The sequence below is a fragment of the Cygnus olor genome, chromosome 1 (genome assembly GCF_009769625.2).
Source record: "Cygnus olor isolate bCygOlo1 chromosome 1, bCygOlo1.pri.v2, whole genome shotgun sequence".
Lineage (NCBI taxonomy): Eukaryota > Metazoa > Chordata > Aves > Anseriformes > Anatidae > Cygnus > Cygnus olor.
The window spans coordinates 15,177,516-15,197,267 of NC_049169.1; the positions used below are offsets into that span (position 1 = coordinate 15,177,516).

At 39.4% G+C, this 19,752-nt stretch overlaps 1 protein-coding gene across 1 annotated transcript in view; it reads right to left on the bottom strand.

Moving 5' to 3' along the window:
• Positions 1-19,752, bottom strand: part of COG5 (component of oligomeric golgi complex 5) — a 185,740-nt gene that overhangs the window by 16,378 nt on the left and 149,610 nt on the right. Inside the window, exons 15-18 of the mRNA XM_040544709.1 lie at positions 7,925-8,035; positions 6,489-6,551; positions 5,558-5,661; positions 3,864-4,101 (exon numbers count right to left, since the gene is read on the bottom strand). Of these exons, the coding sequence (XP_040400643.1) occupies positions 3,864-4,101; positions 5,558-5,661; positions 6,489-6,551; positions 7,925-8,035 (516 nt within the window). The remainder of the gene's footprint in view (positions 1-3,863; positions 4,102-5,557; positions 5,662-6,488; positions 6,552-7,924; positions 8,036-19,752) is intronic.

Sequence of the window (19,752 nt, forward strand, 5' to 3'; positions counted from 1 at the left end):
CATGCTTTCACACATGAAGCCTAAGGACGACTTACTCTTTGCAACATCTGGCCTAGTTGATTTCAATGTAACTGTAATTTGTATTTATTATTAATAAATAGTTATTTTCCTATATCGGTTTACAAACTGTATGTAGGAGACTACTAACTTTTATGCCAAATATTACTGTAGAATCCCCATTTCTTCTACATAAAAGTCTCAGCTTACTGTGTTTATATTTCTTCCTTGGCTGCACTGTCCAGAAATTCTACCAGGCTTTAAGAAGGCCTGAACTACAAGCCACAAATCCCAGAGCATTCCTCAGTGTAAGTGCTGTAGCAACTCTGAATACCAAACAAGCTAAAAGGTCCTCTGGAGAAGAACTGGTACTCCCCAGAAACAGAAATAAAAAGCCATCAGGGCTTGCTTGCTTGCCTGCAGGAGAACATTTTTTCCAGTCTGAGTAGAACTGAATTTGAAAGTGAAATTTAGTATTACATACATGAATACTGAATTGTGATCATCTTAAAAATACAAAAACAAATGAAAACAACCTGATCCAGGCATTTATAGGACTGAACTGAAAAGTAATCTTGTCCAATTGCCTGTATAAAAGCTGAGAGCATGAACAGAGGTGAATTCAGCCTATGAACTGGAAGTATTTCAAACAATGAGAGTCCCAAGAAACAGCACAGTATGTGATAATAAGCTTGCAGCATTGCAGACATTTTCTAGGGCTTAAAAAGCTTCTGTGTTCCTGTAAGCACTGATCTTCATGAAATCCTGATATTCTGGCATATTTCATGCCTATCGTACCTATTTTACAGCTGCCAAACTAGCACACAACTGGTCTTACTGCTGGAATATCTGTAATGCCTAAGATAGCAAAATGCAATACTGAGGCTGTGCAAACAGGATCAGACAGAGGGTGCGGGTTCAACAGAATTACAGCAATAATTCCCAACTGTGTAAGCAGCTGAGCCTTACTCAAGAAAATTGGATGTTATGCACTTCACCGGACCCAGCTCTCTTCAGAGAGCTTCAAGCCTCTGTTTTCCCTCTTCTGTGTATAGATACCTGTTGTTTTGAGGCAACTTATCAGTAAAACAAGCCGGTAATGCAAAAAATGTCACATCTGACTCTCAGCCAAAGTCATTCTGCTAAGTAAGAGGCCTGTATCTCTAAGTGACCTGGAAGAAATGTGGTAAGAACATTTAATAAGATGCCCCAAATCTGATGCAATCCAAAATTATTTGACTTGCAACATAAATGTTTATAATAGCACTTCAAGTTGACCAAAGCTGGATAGATCTGCCCAAGTCTTCTGCTTGCAAGTAACCCCAGAACACCAAAAAAGGTTTTTAAATCTCAAAAGACAGTTTTAAGCCTGCTAATGTAACCCTTTTTGAGTACAGAAAATTCAAGATGACTCCACAAGACAGAGTACAAGCAGAAGCATTTTATAAACAAACCTCCTCCTACACACACAGTGTCTTTCCAGGCAGGTTCTTTCCTTCAGCTCTGGCATTTGTCCAGCAACACAGTGCCTTTCTGGGCCTGAAAGTACTCTGCACGCAGCATTTAGGGCTGCTTGGGAAAGCTGTCCTTCCCATCAAGTCAGAAACCCAGCTGAATTCCTGCTCCCTGCTCTCCCCAGCCCAGGGCAGCAGCAAGCTCCCTTTCCCTTCGGAGGAATCCAGCCATCTCCTCAACAAAGGCAAGTGCCACGCCAACAACAGCATGGAAACGAACTGACTCCCGTGCTGGATTGCAGCCAAAATTCAGGCTGAGCACACAGAAAACATGCCTAGGACAAAGCTACACCCACTCCACCAGGGCGACCTGGCAGCTGGCACTGGTTTACATGTTCTCCAAAACCCGTGGATTTTGGGGAGGAGTAGACACACCCCAGAAAAAATGGATATAAGGCAGCCTTCAAATACAAAATACTTAGTCTATTTTCTGTTATCCTGAGTGATCCCAGGCCATTCTGGACTCTAAAAAATCCCTGTGCAGCCTGGGATGCCCCAGGGAGCTCTATGCAGAGATACCTGAAAGTGCTGAGTGAGTGGACCCAGCCAGTTCTTGTGTAAGGCCACTTTTAAATAAACCAAACATATTATGCGATGTGAAGATGAGACAAACACAAGGAAGACTCCAGAAGCAGCAACTGTCAAAGGCAGGAGACAAGAATAAATTCAGACCCCTTTTTTTTTTTCCTTCCTTCCTCAATACAAAAGAAAAATGAAAAATTTATCTTCACTCAGCGGTCCACTCAGGAGTTACACTCAGCAAGGTGGGGAAGAACATGCAATCCCCCTACACTCAGATGAAAACATACCTTCATTTCTTACTTAAAAGGCAACCTGTGTCAGAACGAGAAAAATATGTGTTTAAAAAGATAAACGAGTGATATTTTTAGTGTTATAATAATAGGTGCTTAGATCAGATGCTCTGAACTGTAGAATTAGGTAAGGATATTTCCCAAATTTATACGACTTACTTTAGCACTGCAGCATAAATTACAAAAATTATTTATATTCCTTCCAGAGGAGGAGTCAAGTGTCCTTTTTTTCTATTTTATGCCATTGTCTTCAAAATAGCGAAGGGAATGGAGCCTTCCCACTGAAATCAATTGAACACTTCCCTTTAAATTCTTTGGTTAAAGGCTGGTCTGCTGCTTTTGAGTAATGAATACAAAAACTTTACTCAAGAGTAATCAGCAGAAGCCTATTGCATGGTTTAGTCCACTGTTAAAAAATGACAGTTGTGTAAGAGCCTGAAAGCCGAAAGAGCTGGAGTTGATCCTTTTGATACCCATACCCCAAAAAAATGCCCCACATGGAATTGCCCTGATACCTTGATTTGGTTATGACAGCTGTAGTCCCAGTCTGGAACATGAAAAGAAGGGCTGGTTTTCACGTATGGAGTTTTTTTAAACCCCTAAGGGCTGACACAGTGTCAGGCAACCTGATCTGTATGTATGTCCTGACAAAGATTTTTCTTCTTGCCTTTTTTCAGGGCACTTGAAGGCAAAAGATACAAAGCAGCCACAACCACTAAAGAAGGTGGTAATTCCTCCCCTCCCTGCCTTCCTCTTCTACCTCAGTCACCTACTAGCCAAAAGCAGCACTCAATATGCAGACAACTGGTGCCTAATTCCCTTTTCCACTTGGATAACCTGTATCCTTCAGGCCAATCTAGTAGATACCTGTGTTGTTTGGCAAGTTAATCACATGGTGTTACTATTGTCAAATTAAATTTGAATATAGCAGATAACACGGAGAAGCAGTGGATATTAACCTAGTGATTTGTTTTGTGTTTTAGTTCAGTATGAAGATATGGGTAAATCTGAGAGACAGGTGAGTCAGGTCATGAAGAGAATCCCACAGGAAAACTGCCCTTCTATTAATGCAAGGGCAATTCTTCCACGGGATATTAATATTTCTTTAGCTTGTCTCTTACTCTGCAAGGCAGGTGAGCTAGTGATTAACCACTGCTGGCACCATGATATATAAAGCAATTAAGAAAACGACACTCTATTCCATTACAAGAGAGAGAAAGAATGAAGTGAATGAACGGTGGCAAATGATGGATGTACCAAAGAGGTCAGACAAGATGGATAATATTTCAAGACGTAGCTGAATTTAAATGAAACAGTCACTTGATGGGGAGCTGTCACACCTCCTTGAATGTGCTTTGCGGTGACAACTACTTGGTGGATGCATTTCTCTGGAATCAGTATCTCTGAGAAAATGTTTAGAACTGGAATGCGCCAATCTCCACAGGTGCCTGTTTATACTTTGCTGGGGGTAAAAGTATCGATACCTTTCAGATAACACAGTGAAGCAACAATAAAAAGCAGAAGCCGGTATTAGGGGTACCTGTGCGAAATCCGCCGCAAGCCGCATCTTCCCACCTTCACCAAGGGGCCTTATTAAACTGGCATTGCGAATGAAAAGTTCAATTGCTCTTTGAGCCATGGCTTCAGTGTTATCAAAGACAAAGTCAAAACACTCAAACTGTCTGAAGTAGTCACTCATTACTCTCGCTATAAAACCCTGTAGTTCTTTCATGTAGAGAGAACAAGGGACATCTGGTTTTCCTGAGCTGGATAATGATCTGCCAAAAAAGAAGAAAAAAGGAAAAAGAAATGGAAGCAGTTAAATTCATCTTTAAAACACAACCAAAAACTACTGAATTCTTTTTCATTTTTTTCCCTACTCCATGAAGCCATGGCATGAATTATAGAGTATCATTTAGGCTCAGAATAGAGTGTGTAGCTCTTTCTGAAACCGTGGTGAAAAAATCTCTCTTATCAGCCATTCCCATCCTAGCAAGATAAAGGAAATCACCCCACTCCCACCTAACTTGAAGAGCCCCTGCTAGTTTGGAGCCTAAAGCTCAAATCCAGCACTAAATTTAAACGTCCCAGCTGTTGATATAAAACTCTAATAATGGATCAGAAAATACATGTCATAGGGTCACTAGTTTAGCCTATCCCAAACCTGTTCTCTGCATAGAATTAGTTTCATAGATTGCTCCAAACCAAGGATTATAAAGTCAATCTAATTACCACAGAAGCAGCACAGAAGCTAGAAAACCCAGAAATAAATCACGTTTGTCTTTCTTTGAATCACAGCCAGGCAACCAAGCTCTTCCAAACTCAGGAACCTGAGCATACAGGCTATCTAACAAAACTCAGCCTTTGGATGGAATCAGTTTATCCACTCTGACAGATACCTTGCTAGTGGCAGCAAAAGAAAGATGGAGAGGGTAAAATACTGTTTTAAGAAAAAAAAAGTCAAAAGAAAAATGAAAAACAGCTCTGAAAATATACCTTTTTTTTCAGTGAATTTCCAAGACAGAAAAAAATTGATGGCTATTGACCAAATTTTCTGTGTCTGCAGGACATCTCATGATATCAGAAATATCAGAACAGAGATAACCAAAACAATGCTCAAGGAGAAAGCCTCCAGTATAGCTAGGACTTGAGATGTTTGCAGATAAAGAATACTGGGAATAGTAACCTAAAATTTTACAGAAAAGTAGCATAGTATACTAAGTCTGAGGTTACAATAAAAAAATAAAAATAAAAATAAATTTGAACCATTTCACATTTAGCAGTAAGTTAGAAACATTTCTGTATAATTTTGAATCAGATTATATGCTTTATTTTGAGAAATAGGAACACTGACAATTCTGAGAATTGCCCACAAAAAAAAAAAAGAAAAAAAAGAAAAAACATTTTGAAAGCAGAAGAGTTTTTTTTAAAACACAAACAATGGTCCCTGCTTGGTTTTCTTTTCATTTTAAAAGGAATTTTACTCACCAGATACAGAAAAAAAGGAGGAAGACACATGTTGCCTGATTAATTTGTTTCAATAGCTATAATTCTGTTTTCAGTGTTAATTGACCATAATGTATCACCTACCTTCCCCTCAATAATCATGGGCTCTTGCTCCAAGGACATTGTGGCAGTAACAATTTATTATGCATATGGCAATAATAATTTATTTTGCATATGCAGGATGTCTTACTAAGGCAATAGTAAATTAAAAAAAATACTGGTATTTACCCAGAAAAATCTTCCTGGTGCATAGTGATGATAATAGCTTCTACTGAATCTCCTACAGAGTTCAGTAACGGTTGAACAGCACTACCCATTAGATCATGGACTGTCTAAAATAGAAAAAGGCAGAAATAAGGAACAGAAACTACAAGCATTTGCATTCTGACACCTCAAAAATACCTTGACAAACAGTTCATACCAACAGCATCTTTTTTACTACTCGGTATTAGAAACTGCTAAGCAGAAGGACAAAACCCTAAGATAACTTTGAACTTTAATTGATCTAACCAGTGAAGTACATAAATAAGGCTATTTACTACTTCTGTGTACGTAAAGCCTTTCTTTTAAGAACGTGCAGAACAATCTAGCATTCCTGGTTTGCAGACAGACATGTTCTGGTGCACACAGTTCATTCAGCCATTCACTCCCCTGAGACAGGCAAGCTGCCCTTCATTCCTCTGCACACAACCGCTCCCAGATTAGCGCACAGCAGGATGGATGTGGAGAGCTGTCACCCACAGCACCCAGAGCATAGCCTGGCTCTCCACACCACCCTGCAGAAAAGCACCAGATAGCATAAAGATCACAGGGTGGTTTGTGTGTGTGTGTGTCAGGGGGTGGTGATAAAGGATTCAGTTACTGCTGTGTGAGTGCTGCAGAGAAAGATATTTATTTTCACAGTCTAATGACAACTGGGTTCCGACCATTATGAGAATATTCTTAAATACAAACATTACTCAAGCTGTGACTTGGCACATGCAACGCTTATGTAGCTGCAGATAAGACAAAATAAAAATTACAGAATATTTGTCTAGCTTTGGCTAACACACATTCATACAAAATAATACCTGGAAAAAAAGCATCCATCTAAAGTGTAACCAAAAAAAAAAAAGGCAAACCTCAACCCTCTCCCTGCAGCATCTGGACATTCAATTACCTTTAAGGCAGCTGTAATTGTTTGCTCAGCAGCTGTTGGGAATGAGCTCTGATTGGCAATGACCTACAAATGTTAAAGGAACTGTTAACAGTCAACATTCAACAAATGATTAGAATCTACAACTTTTAATTTCATTTAAACAGAGTTATTCTTAGTAATGAGTGGAATACACATGTACAGATAACTATCAAATGTGTTTCATACAGACAGAATTCTTAATGCACCAGTATCAGTCCTTTGCTCTCCTATTTCCTTTGGACTCTGCTGCTACCTTGGCAAATAAATTATTTAAGAGATTTCAACTGAAATTTAGCTGAAGGGTTATTATAATCAGAATAAATTTAACTGGTATATTCTCCTACTGCTTAGTATAGAATTTATGGAGAACTGTACAAGCAGGTCTACAGTAAATATTTGAAAAAATGGTTGTGTTCTTTCTCATTTCTATGACTTGTGATACTAGATGTTAAGTAGCTGCTTATGTACAGCTACAGCAACATTAGAACTAATATATTAGAGGAATATTCTATCACTTTCCTTACAGTTATGAACATGCTATATAATAGTATTTTTAAGCCAGATAAGTACTGAACTCAGGCTGAATCATATCAGATCTCCCTCCAACACTAAGGCACATGAGGTTCATTACTAAATACATCAGAGAAAGCAGACTTAAAAGTTGATCTACCATCTGTTTGCAAAATCCAAGCAAATTTTGTAGGCTTTTTGGCCTTTTTTAACATTCTTTAAACATATCCACAGTCAGAAGTTCTCATGATCTTGTTTCTAATCAGGCTAGGATTTAAACATAATTAATTACAACCACCACTATATATGTTTGTATTAATTTATAGAGACTGTGTAGCCATTGATATCACTGAGTCAGTAAACTGGAATTGTTCATAACTGAGCTGAGTCCTCAAAACATTTCTATGCCAGACTTTGATCACAGGAAGAACACAACCAGATACTTGTGAAGTACTACTTTTCTTGATTTCACCCTTTCCTTCCCCTTTTCAATTTGGCCATAATTGTGGGAAAGCAGTGGGGTTTTCTTATGAAGTTAAGCTTAGGCTGGGCCAGATCCAGACAAGGACTATCAGGCTTACCAGAACTAAGACAGGGCTTTTGTGATAAGAAAAAAACCAGAAAGAGTTCAACTGTTTAGGCTCTTATAACAATGGCAATGAGATGTGACTACCGTCTATAAAACACATCTTTCACTCCTTTTTTAACATTGACACCTTATCACATAGCAGTGCTTACAAGGGCCAACCAAGTCTCAAAAAGCTGTAAAATGCACATTAAGATGCAGTTCTTAATCCAAAATTTGACAGTATTTGTCAGAGTCCTCATCAGCTAGTAGGGTAATATGCATACAATACAGCAGAGAAGGTAACGTTACGGAAAGAAAAGAAATATCAAAGGAAGCCCACCTTCAGAACTGATTGGTGTAGTTTGTATAGTGAATTAACTACAGCCACATTCCTCCTCTGTCCCTCTGTGAGAGGTCCAATCACCTGGCTGGCATCTCCTTGAGTAGACAGCTGCAGTGATAACAGAAATTTTTAAAACAATATTAACATCAACTCTTTAAACAGTGCATCACCTCTAAATTGTAGTTAGCTAAACTTAGGTCATGGCAGAAAACTTTAGCTCATCCTTCAGAACCTATATTCTTCCATTTAACTTGTCGTGCTTCGTGTGATTTCCATCTCTATGTAACACAAACTGAAACAAAAGGAACAAGAAGCAAAAAAAAGACAGCTGTCTCAGCTTACAAAACCCACAGCACTCAGAGCCAGGTGTCTTGGAGGTACCCAGTCCCTGCACATCTTCAACGTTATCATCTAAGAATCAGCCGAAGTCACCTATCAGAGGATGCCGTATAACCTACCAGCAGCAGAACTCAAAATGGTGGGTCCGCTTTCAGTCCTTACTTCTGATAACCATTCAAGCATCTCCCTAAAAACTCTTTATTCTTCAAATAGGTGGCTTACAACTTTGTACGTATTTGTGGCTTGTAAGCAAACAGGAAAATAGAACTGCAAGAACCAAAACTGCTACTCCTCCCATTAAAGAGAGTTTTCTGCATGAATCTTCCAGCAAAAACCAGAAAATTAATTCTTCATATTTAAACTCCACACAGTGTGTGGTTTTTTTTATCATTACCACAGAAATCAAAGTTCCAGGATGACACATAAATAGCAATTAACTACAGAACAGTTCTCTAAGGATACTGCAGCATATGTTTGTAATTTAAAATAAAATAAATTGTAATTGGGAAACAAATGGAAAATTTCTTGTGGACAGAAAGCTAAAAAAATACAAAGAAGTGACAAAAGGTTATGTGAATTCTAGAAGTATGTCTAAATATTACAGCAAGAATAGCTATTAATAGAAAGCTTTACTGCGATATAATTATCTCACTAGCTATCTGTATTTCAGGATACAAAATTATCCTCCAGGAAACTCCTGAAGATGCCTACATCTGAAAGTCTCCCAGTAAAAATATATTTGACTCATTGAACAAGTCATCAAGAGACCTTTATGAAGTGTGTCTTTAAACAGTTGTAGTTCCTGTGGAAAGTGCCTAAACTAAATATGCAGTAAAAAAAAAAAACGTTCAAGAAAAGGAACAAATGTAGAATGAAGATTTCTAAGGTAAGTGAAACAACAAATGTTTACTAGAGAAAGACTATTCCTGCACTTCCCATAGCTTCCACTCAGCATAAACACAGACATCATGCAAGCAAGTTATCTAGGATTTGCCAGCATTGCTAATAATGTTTTAGACAAGTTCTTGCAAGCACACATGAACACAAATTTATTCACAGCACTACAGTGACAGTATCAGTTCATTCCCATTTCTTCAAATTTAGGGCTTATTTCAGAATAAACAGGTTTCTGAGGCCTTTGCAGAGGCAGAAGTCTTTTCCAACATACCTTTAATTGTTTGACATTAGGATGCATCTTTAGACTAGCTGATAAATAAATCATCTCAGCAACTCCCTGCCTCCTTGATGAGGACAGCCATGTAAGCTACGTACAATCCTGTTTGCTGCCTAGTATTGCAATTTGACAGACCTGGCTGGTTTTAAGAATTCTGCTTCTCACACTTACGGCTTCACAGATTAATAACTAAAGAGTCATGCAGAGAAACACAACACCCTGTCCATCCAGCTGCCCACCCACACCCAGTAACCTTTTTTCACACCTTTTTTAAGCACTGTATAGACTATTCAACTCAACTGTGTTTTTTTTTTTTTTTTCTTCCACATTTACAGCTATTACACACAAAAGACACTATTAGGACAGCCAATTCTGCATCCTAGTCACCTAAATTTCAGTTCCTCAGAGTCTGTTACAAAGGTCTCACGATTTCCTTTTCTTAGTCATTATGAAATCATTAGACTATGTCACTTTAGCTGGTAAAAACAGCTTAACTGGTAAATAAAAACAGTAACAAGTACAGACACAAGCCTTCTGCAGAACAAGCAACTCTTGCAGTAAGCAATAGAGCACAATAGATTCACAGGCAAAATCTAAAAATGCCCTAAAAAAACAAACAACATTTCTAAAATTATTTACAATATTAAATTCTCTTCAGCTTAATCCGTTTGAACTTTGACAGCTAGATGTGTTGCTCCCTTGTGTGTTTTAAAATAAGATCGCTGGTCTAAAACAACAAGGCTTGGAACACTCATCTCCTGTAACTAGCAGTAGGAACTGGGCAGCTCCAGGCTCACCGAGATGGCTTCTCATGAAGGTGGGCCACGGAAACGGCTCCCCGCCATGTACAGCATAAGTCTCAGGTGGTCATTCCTTTCTCTTGCTGTAACCTCAATGATTTATGTGATCTTGCTTTGAGGAAAGAAGGTTTTGCACTGAGGTCTACCCAACAGTTCATGTACATATACTTCACCACTGGCATATATTTGCCAGGATTTCAGATAGTTTATCATTATTCCAATGTCCCAGCGATTCAGACTGAATTCTTGACACCTCAAATATCCATTGAACAATCTGTATCCAGGTAGGAAAATGTCATTGTCTCCCCCCAGTTCCAACAAACCATGCTTATGGCCCATTTACTTTAGACACAAATCATCTGTCAATTTATTTTCCATCATACCTGGTTTTATCAATGAATCATAGTCATCGTTTTCTTTATATAGCAAGTACTTTCGAAGTTCTGTGCTGCACGTAAGTTTATACACTTAAGCACACTGGTAATGTAATTGTTCCTCTCTTATATGACTGCTGGGGATTGCACTGTGTAAATAGGTTAAGTCAAATAAGTATGAAATAAGCCACATCCACTCAGCTGTAAGATACAGTCCCTTTAGAAGAGGGCAGTAGAGATAAAATCTGATGCCTTTGTAATCAGTTTCATTTATCCAGAATTGCAGAAGGCCAAAAGGGTGAATTTATGCTAAATAGAAATCGGGAGAACAGAAGCGGTGACTTCATCCTGGTTCAGAATCTATTCTGGGATGGGAACAGCTAAAAGACAAAGCTTAGCTGAAGTACCAGATCCCATCTCCAGGGAACCATCAATTACCCTGGGAGTTAGCTGGGGTTGAGGCTGATAGCTGAGAAAACAAAGAAAAAGAAACCAAGCTGAAGCCAGACCTAAATGAGCAGTAACAACAAGGACCGTAAGTGTCCCACTTGTCTGTATCCATCTTTAAACATAGCAATTGTTTTCTTATGCTCACTTCAGTTGAGTAGACTGTTCTCACTTTCACCTCAAACACTGTTTCCCATTTACAACTATTCAAAGCACAGGCACCCCCTACCCCAGCAAGCGGCAATTGTAAAACAGGTGACACATCAGTACTGGCTCCCTTTGCAAACATGAGATGCTAGTGAGGGAGAGAAGTCTCCCACCAGCAAAAACCAGCCAGGGCTTTTGCATAATGCATCACCAGGGCTGTGTCTTGCGGTACCCTCAGGAATGTGAAAATGAGCTGCTGTTCCACTGGGCATTTCAAGAAAATTCCAAGGGCAGCTGCTAGACTGAAATGAGAATGAAACACTGGAGGAATTGCCTTTCTGACACTCTCGAAGGTAAGAGGTTGAAATTTGCTCCATCTAGCAGCTGAAAGAAGGAGGCTGGAAGACTTTTAAAATCCAATTCAACAGGATCTGAAGACTAAAAATTTGGGTGTTTATTCATGAGAGGCAGATTTGTCTATATTTTAGGGAAACGAGTTTAAAGAAACTCATCAAGACGCTTTGCAAGAGAAAGGCGTTAACCATTTGAGCAGAGCAAGGACTCAACCCCGACAGTGAAAGCCATAAACTTAGCACCAGACTGAACAAGGAAGGGGGTTTCTGTAGTCAGCACCACCTTGTGTCCTAGAAGCTACAGCAGAACAACACAGACCCAGAACGCTTAATTATTTAAAGCTCTCATGAATTAGGATCTGGAAAAAAACATAGTGACAGGCCTTAAGGATATGTTACCTAAAAATCCTTTAAAATGCATAAAATAAAAACTTCACTCTGAAAATAGAATCACAGAATCATCTAGGTTGGAAGAGACCTCCAAGATCACCGAGTCCAACCTCTGACCTAACACTAACAAGTACTCCACTAAACCATATCACTAAGGACTACATCTAAACGTCTTTTAAAGACCTCCAGGGATGGTGACTCAACCACTTCCCTGGGCAGCCCTTTCCAATGCCTAACAACCCTTTCAGTAAAGAAGTTCTTCCTAATATCCAACCTAAACCTCCCCTGGCACAACTTTAGCCCATTCCTCCTCGTCCTGTCACCAGGCACACGGGAGAACAGACCAACCCCCACCTCGCTACAGCCTCCTTTAAGGTAACTGTAGAGTGCGATAAGGTTGCCCCTGAGTCTCCTCTTCTCCAGGCTGAACAACCCCAGCTCCCTCAGCCATTCCTCGTAAGACTTGTTCTCCAGACCCCTCACCAGCTTCGTAGCCCTTCTCTGGACTCGCTCGAGCACCTCCATGTCCTTCTTGTAGCGAGGGGCCCAAAACTGAACACAGTACTCGAGGTGCGGCCTCACCAGAGCCGAGTACAAGGGGACAATCACTTCCCTAGACCTGCTGGCCACACTGTTTCTTATGCAAGCCAGGATGCTGTTGGCCTTCTTGGCCACCTGAGCACACTGCTGGCTCATATTCAGCCAACTATCAACTAATACTCCTATGTCCTTCTCTGCCAGGCAGCTTTCCAACCACTCGTCTCCCAGCCTGTAGCTCTGCTTGGGGTTGTTGTGCCCCAGGTGCAGGACCCAGCACCTGGCCTTGTTGAACCTCATACAGTTGGCCTCAGCCCATCGGTCCAGCCTATCCAGATCCTCCTGCACAGCCTTCCTACCCTCGAGCAGATCGACACACGCACCTAACTTGGTGTCATCTGCAAACTTACTGAGGGTGCACTCGATCCCCTCATCCAGATCATCGATAAAGATATTAAAGAGGACTGGCCCCAGTACTGAGCCCTGGGGGACACCACTAGTGACCGGCCTCCAACTGGATTTAACTCCATTCACCACAACTCTTTGGGCCCGGCTATCCAGCCAGTTTCTAACCCAACAAAGCATACGCCAGTCCAAGCCAAGAGCAGCCAGTTTCTTGAGGAGAATGCTGTGGGAAATGGTGTCAAAAGCCTCACTGAAATCAAGGTAGACCACATCCACAGCCTTTCCCTCATCCACTAAGTGTATCACTTTGTCATAGAAGGAGATCAGGTTCATCAAGCAGGACCTGCCTTTCATAAACCCATGCTGACTGGGCCTGATCGCCTGGTTGCCCTGCAAGTGCCGCATGATGACACTCAAGATAATCTGCTCCATGAGCTTCCCTGGCACTGAGGTCAAACTAACAGGCCTATAGTTTTCTGGGTCTACCTTCCAGCCCTTCTTGTAGATGGGCGTCACATTTGCTAGCCGCCAGTCGACTGGGACCTCCCCTGATAGCCAGGACTGCCAATAAATGATGGAAAGTGCCTTGGCCAGCTCTTCTGCCAGTTCTCTCAGTACCCTCGGGTGGATCCCATCCGGCCCCATCGACTTGCGTACATCTAAGTGCTACAGCAGGTTGCCAACCATTTCCTCATGGATTGTGAGGGCCACATCCTGCTCTCCGTCCCCTTCCACCAGCTCAGGGTACTGGGGATCTAGAGAAAAACTGGTCTTGCCGCTAAAGACTGAGGCAAAGAAGGCACTAAGCACCTCAGCCTTTTCCTCATCTCTTGTAACTAAGTTTCCCCCTGCACCCAGTAAAGGATGGAGATTCCCTTAGTCCTCCTTTTCGTGTTAATGTATTTATAAAAACACTTTCTGTTATCTTTAACAGCAGTAGCCAGATTGAGCTCCAGATGAGCTTTGGCCTTTCTAATTTTGTCCCTACACATCCTTACAACATCCTTATAATCCTCCTGAGTGGCCCGCCCTCTTTTCCAAAGATCATAAACCCTCTTTTTTTTCCTAAGCTCTAGCCACAACTCTCTGTTCAGCCAGGCTGGTCTTCTTCCATGCCGGCTCGTCTTTGGGCACGTGGGGACAGACCGCTCCTGAGCCTTCAAGATTTCCTTCTTGAAGAGTGCCCAGCCTTCCTGGACTCCACTGCCCTTCAGGACTGCCTCCCAAGGGACTCCGCCAACCAGTGTCCTGAACAGCTCAAAGTCTGCCCTCCGGAAGTCCAAGACAGAGGTTTTACTGGTCCCCCTCCTGACTTCACCAACAATAGAAAACTCTACCAAGACTGAAGGACAATTTATGCTTTTATATCCTAAGCTAATAGCACAATTAAAAGTTTTCAACTCTATCTTCAGGTATGAATGAAGAGTCTTCTCAGGTAGTTTTATACATCTACACCAAAAATGGTGATCTACAGACCCCTTTGAAACCAACGGTATAAAATATGCCTTTATAGGGCATGATTCATTTCATCCTAATGTAGAAGTTCAAAACACACCAGGCTCCTCCTCTCCATTGAGTACTAATGGAATTTAGACTTGTTTTCAATGTCTATAAACGTCTGCATTAAAGGCAACTAAGTTATAACAAGTAAATCTTCCCTCCTATTTTCTTGCTAGCAGACTGAGACGTTCAACCCCATTTTAGGGGACTTGGAAGTGAAATGTGGGAAACTGAAACACAGAACTAGAAGTAATTTGAACTAAGTTCACCACCAAACCCTTAAGACAGCAGTATCAGTATCATCTAAGTTGTACATAGCTCTGCTTTGAAAATGTCTGGCAACATGGGTATATATGCTAATATTGTATCTGAATACTTTTTGTGTGTGTGTGCGTGGTGAAATCACAACAACTTGTTTGAGGAAAGTCTTTCCCTGGAGAAAAAGTGCAATGTGGAAAATGACCCATTCTAGATGAGGAGCAGTTACCTAAACCCAGTGACCTGACAGGTGATCAAGCAGCCTGTGTAGTTTTCCCTGCCCCAAAGCCCTGCTCTTTCCCTATCTACCAGCTCAGTGGGCACCTACTGCTGTCATCAGTTGGAAGCTTTGTTTTCAGGGGCCTTCACACTTGGTAAAATATTGATACAAGTTCCAATGGAGCCAAGTGCCCTGAAATAAATTTCATGAAACTGCTGGGCTTCAGACTGGTGTAACCATCCAAATTTAAAACACTGCCCAACTCACTTCACCCTTAAGAAGTATTGAAGAATAACAAAGTATTACAGGAGAAATAAAGAAATTGTATCTAATACAAATAATGCTTTGATTTGAACATATTATTGAAACAGGGAGCAATATAAAAAATGAATTAGATGGAATTTATTAAGTAGCTTATTGAACCAAAAATGACACTTGTAGAACCTGCTACGCAAAAAATGTGTCACAAAGAGGAACAAGCCAACTGAAGGCCATCTGACTTGCTTCGGCCTCACATGACTGAGAACTGTAAGCCATGACCTGGCACTGTGCTCTGACCTAATTCAGAAGTCATGTAAAATAGTTTCGTTTAGTTTGTATCCTTCCCATACTAACATGGTCACCCTGCCTCCAGACTGCAGGTGCCTTGTGTCTGGTCAGTATGGTGCACGATGCAGAAAATGTCACGAGTGATTCACATGACCAAACACAGGAAACCAAAAGTAGAGAAATAAGCACATCTACTGAGTAATTAATCTATTGTATAGACCCTAGTTAAGGGGGAGTAAACGCACCCTGTAAATGCACACCTACTTCCGTCCACTAACTGCAAAGCAGGAACAAAGATGTGAATATGCTGCCTGGAGTTACATATGACGAATTCTCACTCTCTAATTGTATTTGCACCATTTCTGTAGACCCATCTTGGAAATATGCTTTGTAAATAACCAGATCAAGTTGTCTAGATTTTACTCTTTTCTATGCATAATCCCTAAAATGAGATATTTAATTTGGCAGCATGTACTTTTTCTCTCATGTTGAGACATGTTGTGATAATTTTTCTTTGGGTTAAATTGCTGTTTTTACCAGGAAGCAATTAACGTAGAATTTAGATTAAGACAAATAAAATAACTAATTGATTCTCTCCTGGGCTATAAAAAATGCTGCTTGTCTTTTTTTTTTTTTTTTGTAAAAATGTTCAGACTATTGCTACATCTTTTCCCATAATCTGTTTAACTTTGATTCAAAGTGATTGACTTCCCCTCTTGCAACAGGTGGCAGCTCAGAAGCAACACTGATTTGTTAGCTGTTTTGCTACCATTCCTTTCACAGATTACACATTTTGTGAGGAAGCTCAGTTTCACACTTAGAAACTAAGATCTTGTGTACATCTTTCATGACAGTTTTAGAGAACTCCATTTATTTCATTTCTCTGTTCTAAAACAGCCTCAGCAAACCCACTCTTTAAAGAGCAGGAAACAACATCGTAATTTAGGAGTACCGAGAAGATCTTAAATCAAAATAAGACTAAAGCAGTGCCTCTCAACAAAGCATTTGATCTAACTCTAGGATCACGAGACTAATGTGTTTTGATAGCACAAATTGAACTCCAATTGTCAAGCTGACATTTTCAAGAATAAATACATTCCTAATAGAGGCAGCTGATGTGGCCATACCTCTGGCAGAAAACAATCAATCCATCTGGTGCTTGGCCTCCTGCCTGAGCATAACAAGTTATTATAAAACACAGAATCCATTTGCAGAGTTTCTGAGTCAATAGGGCTTGGCTCTGGGATTTCTCCCATAAGCTACAAATAAGTGGGATGGTTTACTATTTAGTTTAATATTTTCCATATGGCAGAAGGAGCCTTTTACAATCTCTTTCCACCCAAGGAACACAAAAGTTTACCAGAATCAGTTTGCTATTTTTTGTAAAAGTATGACGCCACTTAACAGCAAAACACACAACAATCTGAACTCCACTAGCTGTGCAAGCTAGTATATTAGTTACTTGGAGGACAATTTGGAAAAAAAAAAAAAAGGCATAATATAGAGGTTTAAAGTGTAAGATTTAAACGAATGTGTCAGGGGTCAATGATGTCCTTCATAGACAAGGATAAATTAAAATAAATGTCCTGCTTTAAAAATAATAAGTTAGAATTTAAGAATAAATCATAAATAATAATTTGTTCTTGAAATGACTTCTCATTTTTCAAAGAAGATGATATATCTCAGGGCATTAAGAAAGGAATAAGCTGTGAGTTCAGGCAATAATTTAAAATGTACATAAAAACATTTCTATTGCACCCTCAGGACATTCTTATAGCTTCCAGCATTTCTTTTTCTTTTTTATTTTCTTGCCTTCTTCAGAAATATGGAAATTTTATATGCAAGGAATATAGAAAAGGAGTTCTTCTCGTGAAAGAATTCAAAATCTTATAAAACCACAGTAATTCTTTGGGGAAGAAAAATTTGAAACTAACATGGGAGGGACGGTTAAGTCCTTGACCAAAGAAAAAAGACCCAACATCATGCTCACGCTACTCATGCTAGAACAACGGTAATCATCAAACTGTTCCCTGAGGGTTATTTTTTTTCTACTTTAATATTCTCAAAAGTGGAAGAAATGGAAGGAAAATGGCAAATGGCCTTTCTGTAACAGAAAAGACAGGATTTATCTCTATGCCTTTGAATTATGAGAGACAAAAAGCACTGGGCAAAATAATCAAAAGTGAGTAATGGTTCATGGTCTTTAAAGAATGAGATGCTTTAAACAACTCCACTTTCCAAAAGCGGCTGGCAGTCATTCACCTAAAACCAGTTTGTTCGAGGAATCTCAGAGAATCTGAAACCCAAAGCACTTGCAATCATTTGTCAACTCTTGAAAATTATGCCGTCTGTATTTTTTCATACTCTGGTTTATCAAACTGACTAATCCAAGTCTTCGAAGGATTTCAGGGACAATGTGTGTTGATCCTGATACCTCTGAGCGTAACAGTTTACTAAATTTTTTATGCTTGCCAGAATAATGACTGAATGATTAATCACATTTTATATGTCATCCCAATAACTGTTGGTCCCAACCAAATGCACCTCCAGAGGCAAAAAGCAGACTCCCATCTACAAGAGACACAAAATGAGCAGGTCCAACATGAGAGGGTTCACCTACATATTTAAAAAAAAGAATCTACTTATTTAATTACCATCTAATTTTTTTGGTATCCAGTCCATGCATTAACTGAGATCCTAATACTTCTACACTGTGGAAATTTACGAAGGAGCTTTATACTGTCATACTCCAACTAAAGTTGCTCCAAAATTATGAAATTCCAAAGACTACACAATACCAATATACATTTACCTAAATCTAGTTCTGAATCATCAAATTTAATTTGGTATGAGATAATTTAGAGTACACTAACAAAATAGTGTAAGGACTGTGCAGTCTTGCTCTTCTTCTACCTGTTAGCAAAATTACATGCTAGATTCCAAAGAAGTCTTCTAACCACCTTCCCAGCAAGATAAATGAAGTGCATACTATTCTCAAAGCCAGCCTTTTATGCTTGGATGTTTTTTTTTTTTCTGGAGGTTAGCCAGTGTCTCTTAAAAAAAAAAAAATCACACATTTGTTATGTGAGTCACGATCTAAACAGTAAAAGACAACATGAGAATGAAGAAAATGTTTCATGAAGTTATTTTTTAATGCTCTCCTCTAGATTTTTAATTCAATTTTAAAAGTTTAAATGCTTGTGTTTTTTTTAAGTGACTTAACAGCTAGATAGAAAATTTCTAGGTATTTTCTGGATGTTATAAGTAGTTTCCTAATGACTGTTCTTACAAAACTCTTGTGATCTTTCCATTAAAAAAAAAAAAGAGGTCCTTAACTGACCCATAATTATTTTCAAATTAGACACACTGCCATCTTTAGGTTTTATTCCCGTACCATGAAATAGTAATCTTTTCTTAAATTATTTCAGTATATAACAGCCTCCCACATATTCTATTTAAATACCTATTAATGAATTCTTTTAATGTGCCATATACTGAATTCGTATTTTTGTGTTCTCTCACTTAGATAGCACAGAACCAAGTTTTTCAATGGCAGTAACACCATGTCTTCAAGGTACTAGTGTATTACAATTAATACACGTTTCAGAAAGACGTGGGGAAAATTTAGTATTTCACACTACTTACACCATTACAACTGACCTGTTATTTACAGAAAACCTTTCTCAAAGTGTCATTTCACTACTGTTCGTGACTACTTGTGAGCTCATTACATTTCATGCCTCCTTCCAAAGTTCACAATATTCGACATTTAGACAGGAGGACAGGATACATTTCCCTGGAGCTGTCAGACAAATCTCATTGTTGGAATATGCTCTAAATAGTGATTCATCCTCAAATGAAAACTCACAATTCAATATAACACCACCTAGTACAAGACAGGGATTAATTCTTGTAAGACCACATAATAATAATGACAATCAGAAATTTACCTTATGCCATTACAACGAGAACTCATCTTACTTTTCAATTCAAAACCATCACAGGTCTCATAAATCTGATAGAGATTAAAGGTGGTGCCAAAACTGTAGTGTATGAATAGTATCTTCCCTTCACTGTAAGAATCTGATCCCAGGAAACGTATTCTCTCTCCCTCTCCTCCCTTTTCTTCCCCTCTTCATTGAATTATTCAGCTAGTTAACTTTAGCTATATTGGATAAGAGAATGAGTGGGGAAAAAAAAGATGCCCCAAACCACACAGTTATGTCGGTAAACAACCTAACAGAGATGCAGCTCACATCAGCTGTAAGTTTTCTTGTTAGTATAGCATATTTAATTCAGTGGCCTTGTATAAATTAAATGAGCAAAACAATT